Source organism: Symphalangus syndactylus, chromosome 8 (assembly GCF_028878055.3).
Source record: "Symphalangus syndactylus isolate Jambi chromosome 8, NHGRI_mSymSyn1-v2.1_pri, whole genome shotgun sequence".
Taxonomy (NCBI): Eukaryota; Metazoa; Chordata; class Mammalia; order Primates; family Hylobatidae; genus Symphalangus; species Symphalangus syndactylus.
Window position 1 is genome coordinate 55,250,465 of NC_072430.2, and position 27,761 is coordinate 55,278,225.

The following is a 27,761-nucleotide window of genomic DNA, read 5'->3' on the forward strand; positions in this document are numbered from 1 at the left end:
TTACTCAGTGCTCTTACCTTTCTCTGGAGAATCCTCCACCTTCCCATGCTCAGTGTTGAGAAACTAAACTTAAACTTGCCACTCAAAGTAACTTGGTCAATTTCATTTTGGATAAAGTATCAGTCTTTGGGATTTCCACTGCCACTTTCATGTTCCCTTGCAGCAGGGAGCATCTGGGCATTGGTGTGAGTTTATTTAACATGATGTGCTGTTCCTGCTGGCTCCTGCTGACTCCAGGAGAATCAACCTCTGCCTTACGGCATTCCACAGCAGAAGTACCTCTTGGTGATGACCCTAAGCAGCACAAGCTGTGTAATTTGCAAGACTCAGTGCAAAATGAAAATGCAGGGCCCTTGAAAATCACTAAGAATTTCAAGACCGCGACAGCACATCATCACTAAGCTAAGCACAGGGGCCCTTCTAAGTGCAGGCCTTGTGCAGTTGTGCAGTTCCATGCCCATGAAGCCAGCTCTGACTACAAAAGGCCTTGGACTGTTCATCCTCCAGCCTCCAATCCGGGCCCACCTCACGGTAACCCGCAATAACTCCCCAGCAGGCACATTGACTCATTCCTCTGCTATCTTCTCTGCCCCTGCTCCCACTGCCAGGGTCAGGCAGAAATTTCTAAAACAAGTGTTCTCCCGCTCACCGGAGGAACTGTAGCAGCGGCGTCTTCTCAAGTTCTCTCTTCCTCCAGCACCACCAGTATATTCACCCCACCACAGCCCCCCAGGCCCACATGGGACACCAGTGAGGCAATCTCCTGCCACAATTCCAAAAAGAAGCATGTGGCACTCTCCTTTCTGATTCTTCTTCGGGCCTGTTGAATTCCAACCTTCTTATCACAACCAGCCTGACTGGGACCCACATCTGTCCTCCTCCTCAGGGTCTGGTCCAGGAAACACTTCATGGTCTCCAAACCTCTTTCCTTTCACCTCTTCTAGTCATGGTCTGCCCTTTCCAGAAGAGGAAAGGCATTCTTCTTCCCTTCCCTGCCTGGGAGGAAATGCCCTCATGTCACATTTTCTATGCTTTCTACATTGTGCCTCTTGAACTGAAACTCTTTGCACCAACTCCTAAATTTTGCTTTTGGAATATAAAGTTTTTTGGAGGGGGGCAGCAAACAAAACAAAACAACCAAAATATTCTCTTTCTCTCTCCCCCCTTCTCTCAAAGCTGGGCTTCTTTTAAAAACTATTATCTCACTGTGAAATTTTTATTTTTAATCAATTTTTTATCTCAAAGCTGAATATTGGCTTTTTTGTTCCAACTGATATCCACCCTTCCCCCAAAGCAATCACTGTCAATGAACAAGAACGTTACATAAAGAAATCAAATAATGCATGTAAAATACTTAGAATAACAATGCATGTAAAATACATGGCAATACTAATTGCTAAATAAACAATAGTTACCAATGATCATTATCTGTATTATTATTATTACTATTACCTATGTTATTAGGAAAACACCATTCCAGTTTATTTGTCCCCTTGCCTAAATCCAGACAGAATGACGTGTGTAAATTCTTTAAGCTTTAAGATATATATAGCCTAAACGAAAGCAAGGTATTTTTGTCAAGCAAATCGTTTTGCATAGTAGGTTTGGAAAATAAACATCCACTCTTGCCTCTCTGATGTTACCACATAATCAAAAAGAATTATTTTATTCTTCAGAACCTCACGTATATTAGATTAAAATAATTCTGTTTCTGATATTCTATCATTTTTTGATCAACAAAAATGGCAATCTCATATGGTTTAATCTAAGAGTAGGATGGTCTCATTTTTATTAGTTCTCTTCCATTCACAGACTGAAAGCTAGAGAAGAAGTTGCTATGGTAACTCTAAGAACCAAACAGAATCACAGAATGAGAATGGGAGAAGCCTAGTCCAGACTTATCAATTTGCAAATGAAGACTTAAGGCTCAGAGAGGTGAAGTGAGTTTCTCAAAATATCGTGGCCAATTAGTGGCAAAACTAAGCTCTGTCTGTCTGTACTGGGCTTCTTCCCACCACACTAGGCTGCCTGCCTTCCTTCTTTATGTTTGTCAAAATATGTTAAGAACATCCCAACTTCACTGAGAAATCAGTACTCTGAGGATAATTAAGGCAAATATCAAAGGTTAGACACAATCTGGGGTAGAAGCACGTTTTTCAAAGACTTTTGATAACAATAATTTAACTTGTAAAAGGAGAAATGTCAAAGTGAAGGTGTTTGCTTTTTAGACATTATAATTTGGGGATGCTCCTGAAGAAACTATTTTTAAAGCTCCCTTTACATGACCCCACTCTGAATTTGAGACATGTATTTTTCAGTGTTTCCTGAGTGAACAGCTTTTGTTCATGCTTTATTGTTATTGTTTCAACATTCTTAAAACCTCAACTTATTTGCAAGTATAATTCATAATTGTCTCTAAAATATTCAGATAAAATGTCAAACAAGACAAAAAGGAAATATTTTAAATAGTTCTAACCTCAGTTCCTCATAACCATTATAGTTTGCAAAGGAGGAAACATCACCAACTTTAATCTCTCAATTTAAGTAACGAATACAATTCATTAATGTGTGATGTCATTCCTAGCAGCCATTACTGTGACTTGCTATTGCTGTTGCATTGCTATAGGCACTATGCTGGTGTCTCCACAGAATTAATTAATTTATAATCTAGGTTGACGCTGTGAGAGATGCACTGATAATCCCAATATGCAAACAAGGAAACTGAAGTTCATAATGGTTCCATAATTTGCCAAGGTCACATAACGAGTGACAGCCAGCTACTGAAGGGAGAGAAATAGAATCATGATGAATCCTACCTTCATATCACCCCATGGCCAAACAGACATCTGTTCATCTCACTCACCTATGTCCCAGCTGGGACAGTAGAGTCTAAACCATTCATAAGTCCCAGCTTTTGCGTGGCAAGCTCTAATTAAAATATTCCATTCTATTTTCAGAATAAGTCATATGTCCCATGGGAAGTTCAAAAAATAAGGCCACTGCAACAGCAGGAATGCCAAAGCACTTGCCAAATCTGCGATTTACACCTCTCTAATTATTATTATCTCACATAGATATTTAAAAATATGTCTGCACACTCTTTGATACTCTTCCCCTCAAAAAGTAGAACTGAATTTCCCAAACTTAGAGCTTGATCTGTGCTCAGTGAACAAATGCAATGTGATAAAAGTGACATTGTAAGACTTCCCATGCTAGGGCATAAAAAGAGCAGCGGCCGCTTGCTTTCTCATGGATCTCTCACTCCAGGGAAAGCCAGCTGCCACATCATAAAGCACTCAAGTCGCCTTGTGGAGGGTTCCACATGGATCTCATCTGAGGCCTCTTGCCATCCTGGAGGGGACTCTGACACCACAGTCCAGCCTTCAGACGACATTCTAACTGAAGCCTTGAGATGACATTCTAACTGCAGCCTTACAACAGACTCTGATCTGGAATCACCCAACTAAGACACTCCTCAATTTCTGAACTTCAAGAACTGTTAGATAATGAATTTTTGTTAAGTTACTAAGTCTTGGGATAATTTGTTATAAGCAGTAGATAATATGCCTTTATTCCTACATTATGCCTTTCTTGTAACAAGGCAAAAAAGCTGAACTATCCATGGCTACAAAAGCTGCCATATTAGTAAGCCAAATATTCTCCTTGGTCCAGGCATACTTAGAACACACCAAGAACATAGGATACCTGGAGGGTACTCTCCTCAAGACCTTCCCTTCACTCAAAAAAAAAATGTAAGGTTGCTCCTTAACCAGGTACATCATGCCCCATACCTTGTGGGGTATGGAAAAGGACAGTAATAATCAGACTGATAAAAAAAAAAAAAACAGCAAAGTTATTATCTGTAAGATAAGAGTACTCTCTTCAAATGCCCCACATCTGTGTGATGATAACCATCCCTCTGTAAGAACATCCTCTATCACAAAGTTCTATGCTTCAGTAATTGAAAATAGAATATGTCCTTTAAGAGCAGGAAGCCAATTATTTCTGTAAGTGTGTTATTTTTCCCTCATCAAATTGAAGGCAGTAAGTAAATGACATAGTATACTCAGTGAGCTTAAAGAGTAAAAACCTCCCTTTAGAAAAGTGACCATTTCCATACAAGATGGGACATGGTCCTGAGCACTGAAAAATCTCAAAAACAGCTAACAAGTGAAATGTCAACATCGTTCTAACATCATGAGACTAAAACGCATAAAGGCTCTTGTCAAACAGAACACATATTTTTTTCTCCAAGCATTAATCAGAGGAAAACTCAACAGAGACTTCTAAAGAGCTAAGAAGATGAGAAGTGGTGGTCAGAGCCTCTTCCCATCTGCTCCTTGAACTCTAGGGAGAACATTACTTTCATAAAGATAATGTATTCTTTAGTAAAGGTCAATTCATCATGTCCACCCTGACCCAGACCACAGCAAGTTGCCAAGCCCAGGAGAATTGGAAGCGTAATGCTTACCCAGCCCCTTGTGAATCCCAGTCTTGTCTTTAGAGTGCTTTCTTTTCCCTCGATGCTCCAGGAAAGGAAGGCCTCCTATCGTTTCAAAACACAGCTTCTTGTTGATGAAGAGGAAGAGGACGGCCAGCAGAACAATAAAGACCCCAACGGCAGACAAGAAGCCAATGGCTTCAGGAGTGACTGGCGAGAGAACACAAAGAAAAAAATATCATCACAATGAGAGTGACCTAAGTTTCGGTTCTAACAAATTTTGGTCAATGCTATTCAGAATCTTTAGTTTTATTAATGAGAAACGACAAATACTCTACAAGTCCTGACTCTGGCTGACATCCCCCAAGACTGTGTACCGGGGAAAGGAAAAGGATTGTTGGCCAGTACGTCCTGTGATGCTGGCTCCTCAGATGAGAGACCTCTATACCTTTGAATGTGTAGTTTCTTCTACCTGGAGTACAACTCTTCTTGCTCCTGTCCTCAACCCAGTATTCAACTTCAAACACACAATTAGGAGAGAGTTCAATCAAATGGGTTTAGCTGGACATGGTTGACCAGTGTTATAAAAGCAGGTCTCCAAAAATGCAGCTGCCTAAAGCTTACACAATCATCACTTGAGACAAATTTTCAGATAGATACTTCCATCAGTGTTAGCGATTGGAGGGAAAGTCATTTCCTGGATACATTGTTGCAAATCCAACTGTGCAATTTGATCATGGCTATCAACAGCAATAAGAAAATTAATAATTCATGCCATCCATATCAGAAATTCAAATTGTAGTTTTGACTACTAATATTTTAGAATTTTGGAAGATGAAATTCCATTTCTTCCTTCCCCTCCTCCTCCTCCTCCTCCTCATCAGTATCAAAAAACTCGGCCCTTTAACTGACCTGGGTAAGTACTACCCAGTATGCCTCAAAGAGTCCCAGCCATTGTATTCAGCTATGAGCATATATAACAGGGAGACCAGAGGAGCTAGTTCAGAGTTTAGGGGAGAATCCTCTAAGGAAGTGACATTTGAGCCAAAGTAACATTCAGTAAAGACATCCAGAAATTAACTTGTATAAAGGGTTAGATTACAGAACAAATGTCATTAAGAATGATTCAAGGGAATTGGGTATATGTGAACGCTTATGAACATGAATCTCCTAAGGGCAGCTTTAATCAGTGGGCAGGTTTAATATATGATTTAATAACACAAATAATACAAAGCCTTAATAATATGAAGGGATAATACTCACCTAACCTTACTATCCAGATAGAGAAAAGATTAATCAAACCAATCTCAACACCTTGAAAAGATAAAGAAATAAATCATACTGCCTTACTGAATCAACCTAGTGGCAAGCCAATATAAGAACAAACAAAATAAAACAAAAATAGCAGGCAAGATAATAGCTTTATAGTCTGCAAAATAATAATAGTGCCTGCTATCAAAACCAACACATACCATGAAAAATAAAGTACGTGCATATTGATTATGCCCTCTCCCTTCAGAAGAAGTACCCAGTAGCAGTAGTTATAGGCAAGGGACCAGCAGTCACAGTGCTTGGTTGAAATGACACTATCACTTACTACCTGTGTGGCCTTTGGCAAATTATTTAACCTCTTTGTGCTTCAGTGTGCTAAACTATAAAAGGAGAAAACAAACACAGCTACATCAAAGATTAACAGAGGTAACACATGGAAAGTAATTGATGTGGTACTTGACAAACAGAGTCCTTAAATAGGAGTAAACCATCTTTCTCATCACCAACTTTCCAGAGCTACTAAAATATCTAGGAGCTGTCAAATATGGGATGCATCAGGTGCTTTGTACTCAGTCTGAGCTCTGGATCCCATCCTCCTCCCCTCTCTAGCTTTTTGCCCTTCATTCTTGTATTGTCAGCCACTCTCCCTTGTGGATGCAATGTCTTTCTCATTTGCATGAGAAATGCACCAGGTGTCTCCCATCCTTTAAAATTCCCTCCTCACCACCACATGCTCCTCAACCACACCCCTTTATCTTCTTCTTTCCACAATCAACCATCTTCAAAGTATTTTCTACACTCATCACCATTTTTTTTATCTGAGACAGAGTCTTACTCCGTCATACAGGCTAGAATGCAGTGGCGCAATCCTGGCTCACTGCAACCTCCGCCTCCCGAGTTTAAGCAATTCTCATGCCTCAGCTTCTTGAGTAGCTGAGATTTCAGGCGTGCACCACCATGCCCAGCTAATTTTGGTATTTTTAGTAGAGACGACGTTTTGGCATATTTCCCAGGCTGGTCTTGAACTCCTGACCTCAAGTGATCTACCCACCTTGGCCTCCCAAAGTGCTGGGATTACAGGCATAAGCCACTGCACCCAGCCTCATCTCCAATTTCTTACCTGTAAAGTTGCTGGTACTCTATACCTAGATTCCCACTGACCTCCCTGTTTCTAGCCTTGCCCCCTCAAGTCCATTCTCCATACAATAGCCAGAACAATCATTCTGAAATGCATAAGTCATTTCACTTGTAAGTTTGTTCAATTGCCCTTCTAAAGCCTTCTATAGCAGGTTGAGCTGTGGCCTCAAGTACATATGTTCACCATGAGTCTCAGAAGGTGACCCTATTTGGAATAAAGGTTTCTGAAGATGTAATTAGGGTAAGGATTTTGAAATGAGTTCATCCCAGATTAGGGTAGCACCTAAATTCAATGATGAGTGTCCTTATGAGACAGCAAAAAAAGAAGGCACGGAGAGATGAAAGCCACTTGAAGCCCAGGGCAGAGATTTGAGTTACAAAACCTCAGGTTAAGGAGTGCGAAGGGTGGCCAGCAGTCACCAGAAGCTAGGAGACAGGCACAGAACAGATTCTCCCTCAAAGCCTACGGAGAACCAATCTGCCAACACCTTGATTTTGAACCGCTGGCCTCCAAAACTGTGAGAGTAGATTTCTGTTGTCTTAAGTCACCAAGTTTGTGGTAATTTGCTGCAATAACAACCCTAGGAAACTAATGCACCATCCAATGGCATTCCATTACCCAGAGGACAAAATCTGAATTACCTAACTCAGTTTACAAGGCCCTTCATGACCTGGATACTGATTCCAGTCTTTATCGCTCATCACTCCCCAACATCAAACTCTTTCTTGTTGCTGTGTTCACCTATTTCTGGTTCCCCAAATGTAGGTCACACCTTCAGATCTTTGCATATTTCAACTCCCTGGGACAACTGCTCCTCTGGCTAATCTGATACCAAGCTTCCTTTGAAAACCTTTCTTGTTCTTCTAGACAAAGCTGGGTGCTTCTACAGTGTGTTGCCACCTACCAAGCCCTTGACAGCTTCTTCAACCAATTTCAAATGTTAAATTTTAAACTTCGTAAGAACAGGGACTAGTCTGAGTTACTCATTGTACTCTCAGCAGCTAGCATAAGGTAAGCATTCAATAGATAATTTGTTGCCTGAATAAATGTTGGAACTCTTCTATGTTACAACACATTGGCCAATGTGCCTGTAAGTGAAAACTCCTGGAAAGATATACCTCAAGGGTGTCAGTAAAACTACCAACATAGGATATGATTTACGTTAAGATAGGTCTTAGGAAAAAGAGGATTCCTGTAAAAGCAGAAATATCTGCATCTTATAATGTCATTAATTAATGAAACTCAATTTTTATTTTTGAATAAGGGATCTTTTTCCATCATAAAAGCAGCATGAAACTCATTACATAAAATCTGCAAAATAAGGAAAAAGATAAAACAACTCACTACTAAGATTTTGTGTGCTTCCTTTCAGTCACTTTAGCTACTTGGCAAATATAAAATTGTAAAGACTTCACTGTTTTGACTTATAAATATTTGTATTTATTAAAAAGTTTTAATTATTTTTAAATAAGTTAAAGAAAAAATAAGTAATTCATGCATAGAGTAGAATGTTTGGAAAATATTAGAAAATATAAAAATGATCACAATGTTCAATCTTATCACCTGTCACAGTTAACATTTTAGCTTGGTAAATAATTTTTTCTTAACTTTTTTAAATCATAATTGACATACTATTTCATATGCTTATATTAATGAATTTAATGTAAAAACATTCACAGATTGAAGGTAATATGAAGAAATTATTCAATATAATCTCCAAAGACACAAGAAAAAGTATAGAAAATGGCCCTTATGTTACTCAAAATAACTCTGCTTTTTTGGAGAAGAAACATTTTCGTTAATAACAATTCTTGTAGTAATGGCTTAACTATGGATGGGTATAAAATTTTTAAGTAAGTCCCAATATTTTTTTCTTCCCAAAATTATACAGACATTGCTCCATTACCTTTCAGCCTTAATGCTCCATAAATAAGTGTGATGATGCAGCTTACTTTTCGTTACTGTAGGGGCAACAGAATTTTTCAGTCTGTATGCTACTAGAACCTTTTCCTTTATAACACAAAAATTTTACCAGAATGTATCTTTCTGTGAGTCTCTTTTGTTCATTTTTCCTGGAAGCCAGATTTCATCAGATATCCACGGTTTTTTTTTTCAAGCTTAGGAGAGTTTTCTTCAATTGCATCTTCGATAATTTCTTCTATTTCAACTGCTCTTGTTCCATCTTAAACTACATTACTATTTCTTCAGCTACAAACTTTCATTTTTCTCTATTTGTTTTTTCCTCTACAATCTGACAGATCTTAAACATTCCCTACACATTTTCACTAAGTTAAAGAAGTTAAAACATGCTTTTAATCACTCTGCCATATGCACTATTGTGACCTTGGAATATCTGACTCAGAGAAACAGTGAAGACGTGGTCTTTCTCCATGCTTTCAGGTTGGGGCATTCAGGGGTGAGGGATGGGGAACATTAGAAATAAGTTCAAGTCTAGCTAAGGAGAGAGAAAGCTTAGTTCAGTTAGAGAAGGTTAGAGAAAGGCAAGTTTGGTTATTTCAAAAGAGTTCATGTTTCTTCCGGAATCTATTAATTTCATCTTTTTCTGTGCTTATGAGTACTTAGTGAGAAGTCTAAAGAAGTGCATGAAGGACAGTTAGCCATAGCTATGTTAAACTGTAGATTCGATTATGTGCTTTCTAAATAAGTAGAGTGTCATAGAAATGACTCAGAAGGCGGCAGCAAAAGACTTATAGGATTGCTTAATCAGGGTTGCACAAAAAGTGCCCTGTTTAGACATGTTTAAAATTCCAAATATAACTCAGCAATTCTACTCCTAGGTATGCACCCAAGAGAACTGAAAATGCAGTCACAACTTGGATATAGTGCAGGTTTAGCTCCAGACCATCACAATAAAGCAAGTCACACAATTTCTTTGCTTCCCAGTGCACATAAAAGTTACGTTTACACTATACTGTAGGTTCTTAAATGTGCAATAGCAGGATATCTTTAAAAAACCATGTACATACCTTAATTAAAAATACTTTATTGCTAAAAAAATGCTAAAAATCACTGATCCCTCAGTGAAACATAATCTTTCTATTTATGGAGGATGTTGTCTCAATGTTGATGGCTGTTGAATGATCAGGGCAGGTAGTTACTGAAGGTTGGGGTGGCTGTTATCTTAAAATAAGACAACAATGAAGTTTGCCTCACCGATTGACTCTTCCTTTCACGAAAGATTTCTCTGTAGCATATGATGCTGTTTGAGAGCATTTTATCCACAGCAGAACTTCTTTCAAAATCGTCTCAAACTCTTTCACTGCTATATCAACTAACTTTATGCAGCATCCTAAATCGTTTGTTGTCATTTCAACAACGTTCACAGCATCTTCACTAGGAGTAGATTCTATCTTAAGAAACCACTTTCTTTATCTACAGGAAGGCCACTTTTCATCTGTTCAAGTTTGAGCATGAGATTGCAACAATTCAGTCACATCGTTAGGCTCCACTTCTAATTCTAGTTCGCTGGCTATTTCCATCACATTTGCAGTTACTTCTTCCACTGAAATCTTGAACCCCAAAAGTCATCCAAGAGGGTTAGAATCAACTTCTTCCAAACTCCTGAAAATATTGATATTTTGACCTCCCATGAATCATAAATGCCCTTAATAGCATCTAGAATGGTGAACCTTTCCAAATGTTTTCAATGTACTTTGCCCAAAGGAGTCAGAGGAATCACTATCTACGGAAGCTATAGCCTTGCAAAACATATTTCTTAAATAATGAGCTTGAAAGTTGAACTTACTCCTTGAACCATCGGCTGCAGAGTGGATGTTGTGTTAGCAGGCATGTAAACAACATTTTTCTCCTTGTACATCTCCACCAGAGCTCTTGCATGACCAGGTGCATTTTCAGTGAGCAGTAATATTTTGAAAGGAGTCTCCTTTTTCTGAGCAGTAAGTCTCAACAGTGGGTTTACAATATTCAGTAAACCATTCTATAAATAGATGTGCTGTCATCCAGGCTTTGTTGTTCCATTTCTAAAGCACAGGCAGACAAGACTGAGCATAATTCTTAAGGGTCCTGGAATTTTTTTAATGGTCAATGAGCATTGGCTTCAACTTAAAGTCACCAGCTACATTAGCCCTTACCAACAGGGCCAGCTTGTCCTTTGAAGCCAGGCATTGACGTCTCCTCTCTAGCCATGAAAATCCTAGGTGGCCTCTTCTTCCAATAGAAGACTGTTTGGTCTACATTGAAGATCTGATCTTAGGTAGACCATCTGTATAACTTGCTGCTGCTACATCAGCATGTGCTGCTTCACCTTGCACTTTCATGTAATGGGGATGGCGTTTTTCCTTGAACCTCATGAACCAACCTCTTCTGGTTTCAAGCTTTTCTTCTGCAGCTTCCTGACCTCTCTCAGCCTTCATAGAATTAAAGAGACTTAGAGTTTTACTCTGGATTAGGCATTGCCTCAAGGGAATGCTATAGCTGGTTTGATTTTCTATCTAGACCACTAAAACCTTCTCCATATCAGCAATAAGGCTGTTTTGCTTCCTTATCATTTGTCTGTTCACTGGAGTAGCACTTTTAATTCTCTTCAATACTTTTCCTTTGCATTCACAACTTGGCTAACTGCTCGGTACAAGAGATCTAGCTTTTGGCTTGTCTCAGCTTTGGACATGTCTTGCTCATGAAGTATAATAATTTTTAGCTTTTGATTTAAAGTGAGAGACTCTTGCTTTCACTTAAACACTTAGAGGCCATTGGAGAGTTGTTAATTGGCCTAATTTTAATATTGTTGTGTCTCAAGGAATAGGAAGGCCTGAGGAGACGGAGACAGATAGAGGAACAGCTGATCAGTGGGGCAGTCAGGACTTACACAATATTTATCGATTAAGTTATTCCATGGACACTATTGCAGCTCTAGAAATTGACCCTAAGGAAATGGAGATACGTAAACTGCTTGACAAATATATCAAAATAACCATCTTTAAAAAGCTCAGTGAGCTATAAGAAAACACAAATAGACTAATTTAATAAATAAATCAGGAAAACAATATGTGAGCAAAATGAGAAGTACAATTAAGAAATAGAAGCCACAAGAAATAAAGAAGCAAACACAAATACTGGAATTGAAGATACAATGTCTGAACTGAAGAGAGAGCTTCAACTTACTCAAGCAGAATAAAGAATAAGTGAACTCAAAGACAAGTCATTTGAAATTACCCAGTCAGAGGAACAGAATGAAAAGAGTAAAGAAAGTTTACAAGACTCATGAGACACTCTCTGGTGAACAAATATATGCATTATGGAAGTCCAAAAAGGAGAATACAGAAAGGGGCAAAGAGTGTATTTGAGGAAATAATCACCAAAACTTCCTGAATACTGAGAGGAACATAGACATCCAGATTTATGAATCTCAAAACTCTCTAGATTGAACACAAAAATATCTATACCAAGGCACATTAGAATTAAATTGTCAAAAGTCAAAGAGAAAGGATTTTGAAAGTATCAAGAGAAAAGTCACGTCACATTCAAGAGACCCCCAAACAGACTATCAGTTAATTTCCCAGCAGAAATCTTGCAGGACAGAAGACAATGGGATGATATAAGTACTGGGAGAAAAACTACAAAACAAAAATATTTACCTGGCAAAACTGGTTTTTTTTTAACTTTTAAGTTCAGGGATATATATGCAGGTTTTTTATATAGCTAAATTGCATGTCACAGGGGTTGGTGTATAGATTACTTCATCACCCAGGTAATAAGCATAGTATCCAATAGGTAGTTTTTCAAATCCCACCCTCCTCCCATTCTCCATCCTCAAGTAGGCCCTGGTGTCTGTTGTTCCCTTCTTTGTGTCCCTATGCTCTCAATGTTTAGCTCTCACTTATAAGTGAGAACATGTGTTATTTGATTTTCTGTCCCTGTGTTAGTTTACTTAGGGTAATGGCCTCCAGCTCCATCCATGTTGCTGCAAAGGACATAATCTCATTCTTTTTTATGGCTATGTAGTATTCCACAGCATATATGTAGCACATTTTCTTTATTAAGTCTACCATTGATGGGCATTTAGGTTGATTCCATGACTTTGCTATTGTGAATGGTGCTGCAATGAACATACACATGCATGTATCTTTATGGTGGAATAATTTATATTCCTTTGGCTATATACTCACAAATGGGATTGGTGGGTTGAATGGTAATTCTGTTTTAAGTTCTTTCAGAAATCATTAACTTGCTTTCCACAATAGCTAAACTAATTTACATTCCCACCAGCAGTGTATAAGTGTTCACTTTTCTCCACAACCTTGCCAGCATGTTATTTTTGGACTTTTTAATAATATTTATTGTGACTGGTATATGATGATGTCACTTTGTGGTTTTGATTTGCATTTATACAATGATTAGTGATATTGAGCATTTTTTCACTTACTTGTTGGCCACGTGTATGTCTTTTGAAAAGTGTCTGTTCATGTACTTTGCCCACTCTTTAATAGGGTTGCTCATTTTTGCTTGTAAGATTTTTTAAGTTTCTTATAGATTCTGAATACAGACTTTTGTTGGATGGATAGTTTGCAAATAGTTTCTCCTATTCTGTAGGTTGTTAGTTTACTCTGTTGATAGTTTCCTTTGCTGTGCAGAAGCTCTTTCATTTAATTAGGTCCCAGGTGTCAATTTTTGTCATCGTTGCAATTGCTTTTGGCATCTTTGTCATAAAATCTTTACCATGATTGACGTCCAGAATGGTATTTCCTAGGTTACCTTCCAGGGTTTTTATAGTTTTAGGTTTTACATTTAAGTCTTTAATCCATCTTGCGTTAATTTTTTGTATATGGTGTAAAGAAGGTGTCCAGTATTAATTTTCTGCACATGGCTAGCCAGTTATCCCAGCACCATTTGTTGAATAGGCAGTCTTTTCCTCATTGCTTATTTTTGTTGACTTTGTCAAAGATCAGTTGATTGTAGGTGTATGGCATTACTTCTAGGCTCTGTATTCTGTTCCATTGATCCAAGTGTCTGTTTCTGTGCCAATACCATGCCGTTTTGGTTACTGTAGCCTTGTAGGATATTTTGAAATCAAGTAATGTGATGCCTCCCAGTTCTGTCCCAACATCATACTGAATGGGCAAAAGCTGGAAGCATTCCCCTTGAAAACTAGCACAAGACAAGGATGGCCTAGCTCTCATCACTCCTACTCAACATAGTATGGAAGTCATGGCCAGAGCAATCAGGCAAGAGAAAGAAACAAAGAGCATTCAAATAGGAAGAGAGGAAGTCAAACTATCCATGTTTGCAGATAATATTATTCTATACCTAGAAAACCCCATAGTCTCTGTCCAAAAGCTCCTTGATCTGATAAACAACTTCAGCAAAGTTTCAGGATACAAAATAAATGTATGAAAATCACTGGCATCCCTATACACTAATAACATCTAAGCTGAGAGCCAATCAAGAACAAAATCCCATTCACAATAGAAAAAAAAAGAATAAAATACCTCAGAATACAGCTAACCAGGAAAGTGAAGGATCTCTACAATAAGAACTACAAAACACTGCTCAAAGAAATTAGAGATGACGCAAACAAACAGGAAAACATTCCACGCTCATGGGTAGGAAGAATCAATATTTTTAAATGGCCATACTGCCTAAAGCAATTTATAGATTCAATGTTATTTCTATCAAACTACCAGTGACATTCTTCACAGAATTAGAAAAAACTACTTTAAAATTCATATGCAAACAAAAAAGAGCCTAATGAAGAAGGCAATTCTAAGCAAAAAAACAAAACTGTTCTTTAAGAATGAAAAAGATATAAAGACTTTCCCAAATAAAAACTGAGTTAAGGAGGCTGAAGTGGGCAGATCACTTGAGCACAGGAGTTCGAGACTAGCCTGAGCAACATGGACAGACCCCATCTCTACAAAAACTTTAAAAGTTAGTCAGGCATGGTGGCATAAACATGTAGTCTCAGTTATTATACTTGGGAGGCTAAGGTGGGAGGATCACTTGAGCCTGAGAGGTCAAGGCTGCAGTGAACCCGTGATTGCACCACTGCACTCCAGCCTGGGTAACAGAGTGAAACCCTGTCCCCTGAGCCCCCCAAAAAAACTAAGGTAGTGCATCACCATTAGACCTGCCTTACAAGAAGTACTCAAGGGAATTCTTCAACTGGAAATGAAAAGATGCTAAAGAACACAAAAGCATATGAGAATATAAAACTCACTACTAAAGGTAAATATAAACACAGAATATTGTGCTACTATAGTGGCGGTGTATAAATCTCATTTAACACCAGAATGTAAATTAAAAGAAAAGATAGTAAGAATAACTATAACCACAGAAATTCGTTCATAAAAACATAACATAGCAAGAAACAAAATACGACATCAGTTGCACAAAGCATTGGGGGAAGACATAAAGTGCAGAACTTGTGTATGTGATTGAAGTTATCAGCTGAAAATACACTGCTATAACTATAAAGTGTTCAATGTAAACTCCATAACAAAAAAGTACAGTAGATGCACACAGATAAAAAAAATTAATCAAAGCATATCTCTATAAAAAAAATCAAAACAAAAAGAAAGACACTAAGAGAAAAAGAAAGGAAGAAAACTACAAAAGAGACAGAAAACAATTAACAACATGGCAATAGTAAGCCCTTATCTATAAATAATTCCATTAAACATAAGTGAACTAAACGTTCCAATTAAAAGACATAGAATGGCTGAATAGATTAAAACAAAAAACAAGACCTAACTATATGCCACATATAAAAGAGTCACATTAGATTTAAGAACACACATAGGCTGAAAAGGAAAATGGTGGATAAAGATATTCCATGCAAATGGTAACCAAAAGACAGCAAAGTAGCTATACTCATATTAGACAAAATGGACACTAAGACAAAAACTGTCACAAGAGACAAAGAAGGGCATTTCATAATGACAAAAGGGTCAATTCTACAGGGATCTATAACAACTATAAATATATATGCTCCAAACATGAAAACACCCGAAATATAAAACAAACATTGACAAATCTGAAGTGAAAAATAGGTAGCAATGCAATATAATAGAAGACGTCAATATCCTACTCTCTATAATATAGAGACCATCTAGACAAAAAAAATCAATAAAAAGCAGAACTAAATAACACTATAGGTCAAATGGACCTAACAGATACATACAGAACATTCCATCCAAGAGCAGCAGAGTAATCATTCTTCTCAATTACACACAGAACATTCTCCAGCATGGATAACATGCTAGGTCACAAAAAAATTCTTAACAAACTTAAGAAGACTGAAATCATTACAAATATATTTTTCAGTCACAATGAAATAAAACTGAAAAAGCAGAAAAAATGGGAAATTCACAAATACATGGAAATTAAATAACACTGCAAATAATTATGAGGTCAAAGAATGAATCAAAAAGGAAATTAATATTTATCAGGACACAAAAAATACAACATACCAAATCCTATGTGACTCAGGAAAGCAGTACTAGAAGAGAAGTTTAAAGCAATAAATACATACATTAAAGAAGAAAGATCTCAAATAAAAAAACCTAACTATATGCCTCAAGAAACAGAAAAATAAAAAAATACTAAACCAAAAATTAGCAGAAGGAAGAAAATAGTAAAGGTAAGATCAGAAAAAAATGGACTAGAGAATAGAAGAACAATTTTAAAAATTGAAAAAACTGAGTTGTTTTTCTGAAAAGATAAACAAAATCAACAAACCCTTAGCTGAACTAAGAAAAAAAAAGAGAACTCAAAATCAGAGATGAAAGGGAAGATATTACAACTGAACCTACAATTAAAAAGAATCATAAATGAATATTATAAATAATTACACATTAGTGAATTAGACAACTAAGAAGAAATAGAGAAGTTGGAGCAACATATGACCTACCTAAAACAAGAAGTAACAGAAAGCCTGAACAAACCAATGACAAATTACGATATTGAAGGAATAATCAAAAAACTCCCAACAAAGTCGAGCCCAGGACAAGATGGCTTCAAAAGTTTATTCTAAAAACATTTAAAGAATTAATAACAATCCTTAAACTCTTAAAAAGAGAAGAAGAGGGAACACTTCCAAACTCGTTTTATGAGGCCATTATCACCAAATACCAACACCAGACAAAACCACCACAAGAAAATAAAACTACAGGCCAATTTCCCTGATAAATGAATATACAAAAATCTTCAACAAAAACACTAGCAAACTGAATTCTACGGCACATTAAAAGGGCCATACATCAAGATCAACTGATATTTATCCCTGTGATGCCAGGATGGTTCCACATACACAAATCAATCCATGAAATATGCCTCATTAACATAATGAAAGATAAAAATCACATAATCATCTCAATAGATGCAGAAAAAGCATTTGACAAAATTCAACATTGTCTCATAATTGAAAAACTCTCAATAAGTATAGAAGGAACTTACTTCAACAAAATCAGGGCCACTTATTCAAAGCCCGCAGGTAACATCATTTCAACAATGAAAAGTGGAAAGCTTCCCTCTAAGATCCAAAATAAGACAAGGATGACCATACTCCCATCTCCAAAAGTGCTCTCCAATATAGTCCTGAAAGTCCTAACCAGAAAAATTAGGGAAGAAAAAGAAATGAAAGGCATCCAAATCAGAATGGAAGCAGTTAAAACTTTCTCTGTCTGCAGATGGCATAAGTTTCTATGTAAAAAAACCCTAAAGACTCTTAAAAAAAAATAAAAAACTGTTAGAACTAATCAGTGAATTCAGTAATGCTGCAGGATTTAAAAATTAACATATAAAAATCAGTTGTGCTTCTATACACTAACAATGACCTATTTGAATGAGTAATTAGAAAACAACTGCACTTACAATATCAAAAAGAATAAAATAATAAACTTAAGGAGGTGAAAGACTTATACATGGAAAACTACAAAACATTGATGAAAGGAATTTTAAAAGATACAAATAACTGGAAATACATTCCATGATCATGAATTGGAATAATAAATATTGTCTATTTTAGCAATGTATAGATTTTTTTAAAATCTATAGATTTAATGCAATCCCTGTCAAAATCACAATAGCATGTTTTAAAGCAATAGAAAAAAAAATCCTAAAGCTTATTTAAAATCATAAGACTCTTAATAGCCAAAGCAATATTGAGTAAGAAAAACAAAAGCTAGAGGTAGCACACTCCCTGATGTCAAAACATATTGCAAAGCTATAGTAATCAAAACAGTATGGCACTTACATAAAAACAGAGAGATAGCTCAATGGAACAGAATAAAGAGCCCAGTGATAAACAGACACGAATATGGTCAACTGATCTTTGACAAGGGTGTCGAGAGTACACAATTGGGAAAGAACAGTCTTTTCCACAATGGTTCAGTAAAATTGGATATCCACGTGCAAAACAATGAAATTGGACCCTTATCTCATACCGTACACAAAAATCAACTCGAAATGGATTAAAGACTTAAACATAAGACCTGAAACAATAAAACTTTTAGAAGAAAACTTAGTTTTAAAAGCTTCTAAACACTGAACTGGGCAAATCAATTCTTAGATAGGACACCAAAAGCACAGACAACAAAAGCAAAAATAAACAAACAGGATTACATCAAACTTAAAAGTTTCTGCACAGCAAAGGAAACAATTAACCAAATGAAAAGGTAACCTATGGAATGAGAGAAAATATTTTCAGGCCATATATCTGATAAAGGATTAATATTAAAAATATATAAGGACCTCCTAAAACTAAATAGCAAACATATCAAATAACCCAATTAATAAATGGGCAAAGGACCTAAATAGGCATTTCTCCAAAGATGGCACGTAAATGACCAACAGGTACTCAAAATCACTAGTCATCAGGGAAATGCAAATCAAAACCACAATGAGATATCACCTCAGATCTGTTAGAATGACCATTATGAAAGAAAGAAAAAGAGAAAAATAAAAGAAAAAAGAAGCAAGTGTTGGGGAGGATATGAAGAAAAGGGAACCCTTTTACACTGTTGATGGGAATGTAAATTGGTACAGACACTATGAAAACCAAGATGGATATTCCTCAAAAAATTAACCATAGAATTACCACTTGATCCAGCAATCTAGCTTGTACATACATTCAAAAAGGAATTGAAATCTGAATCTCAAAAAGATATCTGCACTCCCATGTTCACTGAAGTATTATTCACAATAGCCAAGATACGGAATCAACCTAAGTATCCATCAATGGATGAATGGATAAAGAAAATGTGGTATAAACATAAGATAAAATATTATTCAGCCTTAGAAATCCTGCCATTTGTGACAACATGGATGAACCTAAAGAACATTATGCTAAGTAAAATAAGACACACAGAGAAAGATAAATACAGTACCACATGATCTCATATATGCAATAGATTTATAATAGTCAAACACATAAAAGCAGAGAGAATGTTAGGTGCCAGCAGCTGGAGCAGAAAATGGGGAGTTGTAGTTCAACAAATACGAAGTTTCAGTTATACAAACTAAATAAGATCTGGAGATCTACTGTACAATATAGGGCCTATGATCGACAATACTGTATTGTATATGTAAAAAATTTGCTAAGAGGGTAGATTTTATGTTAGGTACTCTTGACTTCACCCCCAAAATAGTGGGGGGGGACAGTATGAAACTTTTAGAGGCAATGAACAAGTTTATACCATTGATAGTGATGATGGCTTGATCATTTCGCAGGTATATACTTATCTGCAAACACAACAAGCTGTCTACACTAAACACCCACAGCTTTTGTATGTTAATCACATCTCAATAAATCAGTTAAGTACTATATACCATCCTGCTATGGTAAAGACTGAAAAACTGAAGTATTAATACATGCTACATCATGGGTGAACCTTGAAAACATTATTAAAAGGGTCTGAATTTTATGATATATGAATTTTATCTCAAAAAAAGTTTTAAATTCAAAATATATATATTTTTTAAAATCATAATTTCCTTAGATTTTGTTTGAGAGTTATTTCCTTCATATTTAAACATTCTATAATTTTATTATTCAACATTTAGAACTAAAAATAAAGTTTAAGTATTATAGGTCATGAGAATTGTAGTCAGCACAGTGCTACAATTAATGTGTAACACTGAACAGAGCAAGCCAACGGCTCTATCAGTATAAGCCAAGGTGGCATCTGAGTCTAAACAAAATTAGAGACTTTGACAGGGAAGCTTTAAAGGCATGTTGCATCCCTATATACAAATGCTATAGTGAAGAAAAGTAGTATATATATCATCTGCTATAGATGACAAGGGCACATATGTCAAGAAATTTAAGTGCCATCTGCAGAGTAACTCGTCTAATTATTCCAGTAATTACTAAATTGGAAATCAGATGGCTGTAAAGTTTGGTCACATAGTTCATGCTAAAAACTTCCTCAAAGTTAACTGTATGTCTGGCATGCCACTGGATAGCCCCATCTGTTGATTTTCAAGCAATGGCTCAAGGAGAAGGCAGAACATATAACGACATAAATAGAGATGCTTCGGCATGTCACACAGTCACTAGATGTTTGTAAATTTCATTCTATGGTTGGTGAAGGGGTAAAAAAAAAAAAAAAAAAAAAAAGGCTAACCAATTGCAGCCATCTGACTCACAACAAGAACTAGAAATAAGATTAAAGGAAGCTGAAAATTTATTTAACAAAATAGTAAGGAGGGAACCAGATAACTGAGCAAAAACAATACAATTAAAAAGTAAAGGTATAATTTCACAGGTATTATAAACTTTCTGCCATCACTGTGGGAAGTGTGAGGAATCTCATTAAAAACATGAGGAAAGCCTGAGGTAAATCTAAAATGCCACTTACAGATCCCTCCCATCTTTGAGTATCCATTATCCTGAAAGTTCTCCTTCCAATGAAATAACCTCAATTTCACTCATCCATTTAGAAAGCAGCAGAAGTTTGAGACATTCTATGATGTTTTCAAACAGTCATGCAGCAGAAGTCCCTGACTTAAACCTAAGCTTTGTTTGGATTCTGGTCTTGCTTGAGCATGACTACATTCTCCTCCAGGAATCCACTTCCCCAAGGACCACAGCGCCGCCCAGGAAAGGCAGTGAACAAGGTCAGAGTAGAGGTGACCTGGGTACAGCACGGGTGTCTACCATTCAGTTTGACCCAAGCCCAGACTCCTTCAGTCCCAGGATAAGGAAGGGACAATCAAAGGTATAGCATTAGTTATCAGCAGCTTTTGCAAAACAAGGAGATGTTTTCAAAGGCAATTTCAGCAGCAGTAAGAGGTGAGGCCTCAGACCTCAGAATTCAACAGGACGGTGGAGACAGCAGTTGGCTCCAGCATCAGTGCTGGTGACTTTCAGTGTCATCAACAATTTAGGAGGTCACCATGGGGGAACCAGAGAGAGCAAGAGAGCAAATGCTGTGAACAAAAGGCTTGGCCTACAGGGTACAAGAAAGAGGTCTCCTGGAGACCTCTAGAACTACCTGGCAGGCATTATATGGAGGTTGAAGTTTTCAAAGAGGAGATTTAAAAAAATTTTTTGGACCATTTCTCTTGCTTTGACCAGCATAATCACAGATACTACGGTTTATGTTCAGATGTTCTTTGCAATCAACAAAAAGGAGGTAAGAAATTGGAAACCTTCAAGCACCGACAACCAATGAGTCTGTTCTCTATAAAAAGCAACTTAAGGATACAAATTCAAAATATCTGTACAATTAGACTCATTTCTATATTAGTTGTTTGTACAACCAACTACAAAATTAAATAAGCCACTTAAAAATTAATACAGAACAAGTTACACTGAGAGCTTTAATTTTCCTTTTTTGCTATGTGATGCTTCTAGAACTAATAGAAGAGAAGAACAAAGTCTGTGATACTTCGCAGCATATTATTTTGCCAGTGTCCTACATCCAGAGCTAGTTAGGCATTATAAGCGTAATAATATTCATAGATACTCAGTCATTTTTCTAAAAGTTTCTGAAACTGTGAAATATAAAAAATATATATTTAAAGTTAGGAAAATGGGTGATTCCACTTAAATGTTCTTCCTAGTTAAGAACTAACAAAGATATGTTAACTACATGTTAAAACAAATTCTTTGGAAGGAAAAAATAGACCTTTCAAAAAATAGGAAAAAAAGTGGCTTAATGAAACCTAAGTGAGATTTTAACATGTTCCAAAATAAAACATAGCAACATATGGAGTCACTAGCAACCAATCATTTTTCAAAACACTTGAGAACACAACATTTGGGGGTATACATGGGGTGCTATCTTTAATATAATAAAATATGTGTGTTGAAATAAGTCCATCATCTTCTGAGAATTAAGTAACCTATCTGCTTTACATGTTTAAAATGTACATTCTCTCTTAGCGTTAACACACACAGACACATACACTTCTAGAAGCTGAAAATTGTCAGCAAACTTGCTCTCCTTTCCTTTAATACTCAGATGTAGGCGCAGAAGCAACCTTTAATGATGAAAATGGTTGAGATGCACCGATAGTCCATGGAGTGAATCTCTGAGACTTTCCTCGCTTGTCTGAGTTTCCCTGCACACTTCAGCTATTCTCCACTCTCTGCAGACCTCTCCATTTTCCTGTATCTTCCCAGATGGGGAAGAGAATAGAAAACCAGCAAAAGGTGATTTGTTAGTTCATAAGGCCACAGTCAACATTTCTGGATGGCTGGGTTTTCAATGGCATGCTTATGTTGCTGAATTTAATTAAGCAATACATGAGCCTTGTACAATTTATGTCATTTGCCAAAAAAAAAAAAAAAAATCAGTTAGCATGAATATCACTGTATCAGTTCAACATCGTTGAACTTAATGGCCAGGCACAGTGGCTCATGCCTATAATCCCAACACTTTGTGAAGCTGAGGCAGAAGGACGCTTGAGCCCAGGAGTTCGAAACCAGCCTGGGCAACATGGCGAAACCTGTCTCTACTGAAATACAAAAATTAGCTGGGCATGGTGGCACCTATCTGTAGTACCAGCTATTAGGGAGGCAGAGGTGGGAGGATCGCTTGAGCCTAGGAGGTTGAGGCTGCACTGAGCAGTGATCACACCACTGCCCTCCATCCTGGGCAACAGAGTGAGACCCTATCTTAAAAAAATATATATATATATACTGAATATAATATAATTATAGAAATAATTAGGAACATATGCCCAATAAAAGTATGTCGTGTTGAAATGTCAGAGAATATTCAAACACATTATTTTGGGGGATTGGTTGTTGGGTCAATGGGGCAATTTAACTTTCACATGAAAAGAGAATATTTTTACAAATGAGAGAGATTGAGAGACAAGTCTACTTCAGACAGATAAAAAAACTCTTGGAAGAAAGACATCCGACTTTCTTCAACTCTCCAAAACAAATGCATTTGGAAAACATTTGGAGTGAAATATAATTTTGATTTGTTTGTAACTTTATTTTCAACTCACAGAAGACTGCCCACACAGTGAGACTAAAACTTTAACAGAATTGTTTGTCACTAATCCAATACCCTTAAAAAGACAAATCATTTTCTTGCAGCCTAAAACAAATATTTTTTAAAGATGATTATAAAACTCTCCCCATTTTAACTCTTGACCCCCAAAGTAAGGTGTAGAACTGGGTGCTTAAGGACTTGCCTAAGTAGTACATGGGACATCTAGAAATAAGAATACTGAAAGACCCATTCAATCCCAAACTTTTCAGACAACACATTTTGTGTTCAAAAGGTTACCTGTCCACAGATATAAGTTCACCCTGTTACTAAGAATTTGTTTGTTGGGAGCATTCAAAATCTGCAGATATTTCAGATGACAGCAAAAATGCACAGCCCTAACCAATAAAACCAATTATCTAGCGTTAGTGTCCCTTTTTAAAGCTCAGACCACAAACAACCATTTAGGTAACAACCATTGAACAGAACTATCATTATTCAAATAAAATTGGCATCCTTTATCTATTCAAGTTCCTTAGTAGGAACCTCTTCCTAAGAGGAAGTTTCTCTAGAGTTAATTTCTGGGGGAAAAGAAAACAAAAACCCTCTTCCAAAACAGATGGGATTCTAATCGATTCTCAGATTTCTCTACGAGAAGTATTTACTGGTTCTTTTTAATTACAAAAAAAGACACCATAAATTGTCTGTTTTACTGTCTGTGCTAATTTCACTTCATTATATCCTCGGAGTAAGCTATTATTTTCCCACTGGTTCCTATGGCATTTTTCATTATCAGCTGCTACTTGTCTAGCATTCACATAGGACTGTGAACCAAGTAGGCTGCCGCGTGGGCCGAAGTTCTAGAGGAAGCTGAACAGCAATAGGATTCAGCATTGTTATTATTGTGACACATTAGAAAATTTCCACCCACTTGCATGCCCACATCACTCTGCTGCACATCATCTGTACCCAGAGGGGCTGTGCACTGAAGCATGGGAGGCCATCTGTACCAGGCATTCCACTTGGTGATTATCACTACACATCAAGGGAAGATTACACGGGGCCAAAGGGTTGCAGCTGTGAAAGCCATAGGTCTGGCTCCATGTGGCAAGCATGAGTGTTGATCTTAAAACACAACTACTACAGGCCCATCTAAAAGAGTCCTTTATTTCTAACCTTGAGCACAAGTACCTAACTCAGCCCAATTAATCCCTCAAACTTCCCCCATTTACCTTTCCAGAATCAAGGCCAATTTAGAGACGTAAACAATTTTTAAAGATGTAAAGAGGTTGGAGGCTTTTTAATAGATTTTAACATGTATTGCTCCTTGAAACCATTCCCAGTGGGGATGTGGATATCCGGGGCTAATTACATTTGACCTTATAAATTCAGAAAGGGCCAAACAAAAGCTATTAGAACAGCCCAAACAACATGCAACATTTTACACATTTAGGTCAGGACGGAGTTGTCAAAGCCTCTTAATTCGCAAAGCAGACAAGGACTATAAAACTGGGACTTTGAGGCACAGAAGGTGGTGCTTTTATTCTTGTGCTTTGCAGGCACCGTGTTACAAAGTCTTGTGAAACAAAGCCCTGATTTCATAGCAAGCTATGTGCTGAACTTTCACCAGAAAAGCGTGCCTCCTTAGGGAACATCCTCTAAGGGTACGGAGCTACCCTCACCAGATCAGAATCACAGGGGGCTAAAGTACTTACATGGGTTAACCGAGATCATTTGAATGCTGTAAAATGTGAATGATATAGGATGACTTTAAGCTGAGCCTCACTTATTGCCGCATCCAATAACAACATCACAGTCCAAATTCTATTCTAGGACTTTGTTGGTTAAGAATACAAGAATCAGCCCGGTGCGGTGTGGTGAGCATCTATAGTCTCAGCTACTCAGGGAGCTGAGGTGAAAGAATCGCTTTGAGCCCAGGAGTTGAAGGCTTTCGTGCTCTATGATTATACCCGTGAACAGCCACTGCACTCCAGCCTGAGCAACATAGCAAAGTCTATCTCTTTTCAAAACAGGAAAAGAAAAGAAAAAAAATATACGAGATTTAAAGTTCACACAGAGATACTCAGTCTCTGTGGACTGGTTAATTCTAATTAAAACAGCCACAGGCTGAAAGGCAGAGAAACATAGTGGATATAAAAAGAGTACTCGGCCGTGAGTTAGGAGATTCTGGTCTAGTGTACTAACTCTATAACCAGGGTGATATGAGGTGCTGAGGACAGGGTTGTGTCTTGTCTTGGAGATGTCATTGTGCTTTCATATAGATGTGTGACAAATCAGAACACCTGCCTTTATACTATAATGATTATTCCCGGCCAGGAAACTAGAACCAATCTCGTATCTGGGGGTGGATTCACTTAAGATGAAATGACAGATCAAAAGGTTGCTTGGTGAGCAATGAATAAGAGCAAGAAAAGCTGGATCTTCTCAAGGTCTATTTCCATCCATCTACTAGGTAGATGACTCAGCTGTCTCCTCCTAAGGACTCTCTCACTCAGATTCCAGAATGGCCTTTTAAAATCAGAAGACCCAAACCTCTGGGCAGAGCTAGAGCCCACATCACACATCCTTATTCTTCAGCTTTACTTTCTGTATGCCTAAGTCATCACCAGAATCTCCTGGTTCAGGGTTCTCTTCCTATCACTTCAACCGCTTTCTCAAAGTTCCACCTCTCTGCTCACCTCACAAAGTTTTTATGATCTTCAAGATTCTGAGCTTGGTTCTGTTCCCACTTTAACAAGGATTCCTTCACATATTTTCTGCATTTTTCTCGTGGCTTTAGCTGTCATTGAGGGCTACCAAATATGTCAAATCTCTAATCTGGAACATGTATCTCTACCAGGATGTCCTGCAGGATTCCTAACATTATCAAGCATGGGACTTCACTCACTCTCCTCTTCAAAAGTCCTCTGAAACTTCCCAAATATGCACCACTTCATTCTTAGCGCAGTGCTTCAATCAGACCCTTACCATTCCGAGGCTGGACTGCCGCAGAAGCCTCCAGTTTCAAGTTGTCCTCCATCTCCTTTCCCTTAGAATTTTTTATTTATTTATATATTTTTTTTAGTTTTGTAAAAGCCTAGTCCAAGTTTTCAGCTCCTTAATTTCTCAAAAATATAACTTGGGTCTCTGATAGAGAGGACTTAGCTAGACTAAGCTACTTTGAAAACCATACAGGATAGTGAGGTTCAAATAGAGATCACTTCACAAACACGGCTGAACAATGATTATTTTACACACATACACTTACGCAGGATACTGCCAGATCCCTCACAACTCCAATCCATTCTACTAACCCCTAACAGAATTAGGTACATGAGCCACAGATATGGTTATACTTAAAAGCTTCTAGGGCTCTCCTCTGAAATTTAAAGCTCAAAATATTATAACACTCAAGACTCTTTCTAAACCAGCCTCAGACCACCTTTCCAGTTTGGTTACCAAGCAGACCTTCCAGATACTTTATGCTTAGCCTCACCAGATTACTCATTTTTCTAAACACACCACGTACTTCCAAACTTTTGTGCATTGCCTCATAATAATCCCTGTCCCTGGAATAAACTCTCCCCAGGTAAAGTCCTACTCATGTTGTTAGGACTCTCTGGAAAGTCAACTCCTCTACAAAGCCTATCCAAGTCCCACCTGGCAGAAGGAATGAATGCACCCTTTGCACAATGCTTGTGCCTTTACACTAAGCTCATTTCAGTGCATCATTGTTAGTTTAATCCAGCTGTTATCCCCACTAGGCTGTAGTTTATTGAAGCCAGAGATGGCATCTTATTATTCATCATCATATTCCTGATGCCTTATTCATAATAGAGCCATGTTACTTTAATTGAATAAAAAAGTATAACCTCCAGAATTACATTTTGCTTTAAGTCATTTTATGCACAATAACCCTATCAGTAAACTGTCACTGAATAAGAGTATGGAATGAGATATATCTCTGGAAGATTCCTCAAGAAAATTAATCCCATAGGTAGCGTGTCCTTGTTGGCTCTAACAAGCATGTGGCTCTGCTGCTCTTGCCCTATGGTTTAGGTGCCTCAGTGGTTCTGCGGCTGTGTCAACTATTAAATGTGCAGGCTAAGAAAACTATTATCTTAAAACTGTTAATTTAGAAGGAACCCTGGAGGACTTTGACTCAACCCTTCATTTTACACACACACACACACACGAAGGACTAAAATCAGAGGCCAAAAGATCCGCCCAAAATACCCAGCAATATTGTAGCAGAGCTGAGACCGGAGCCCAGGATTCCCCATGCATTCTGACAGTACTGGCTTTACCAGTCTCTGCTGCTTCTCCCTGAGACCGTCTTACATAGAATCACAGCATCCACTCTTTGCAGCAGTAGTGCTCTCCTCCCAACCAAGAACCTCCAACAACTCACCAAATGAAGGACCTCACTGTATATCACCCTGTCTGACAACCATCGGCATCTGCTTGAATGTATCTGATGGCTGGG

The 27,761-nt window shown here is 37.5% G+C and overlaps 1 protein-coding gene and 1 long non-coding RNA gene across 5 annotated transcripts in view; one reads left to right on the forward strand and one right to left on the reverse strand.

The window, feature by feature from the left end:
• SYT16 (synaptotagmin 16) overlaps positions 1–27,761 on the reverse strand; it is a 307,169-nt gene that overhangs the window by 142,348 nt on the left and 137,060 nt on the right. For all 4 annotated transcript variants that reach the window (XM_055289152.2, XM_055289154.2, XM_055289153.2 and 1 more), the window contains exon 2: positions 4,472–4,651. Coding sequence is in view for 2 of the 4 variants with exons in the window: in XM_055289154.2 (XP_055145129.1) it covers positions 4,472–4,651 (180 nt within the window). In the remaining 2 variants the exon portion in view is untranslated. The remainder of the gene's footprint in view (positions 1–4,471; positions 4,652–27,761) is intronic.
• On the forward strand, positions 1,676–22,534 carry LOC129487793 (uncharacterized). Its single transcript, XR_008659460.2, has 3 exons — positions 1,676–1,940; positions 7,719–7,862; positions 22,295–22,534. It is a non-coding gene; the product is annotated as an uncharacterized lncRNA (long non-coding RNA).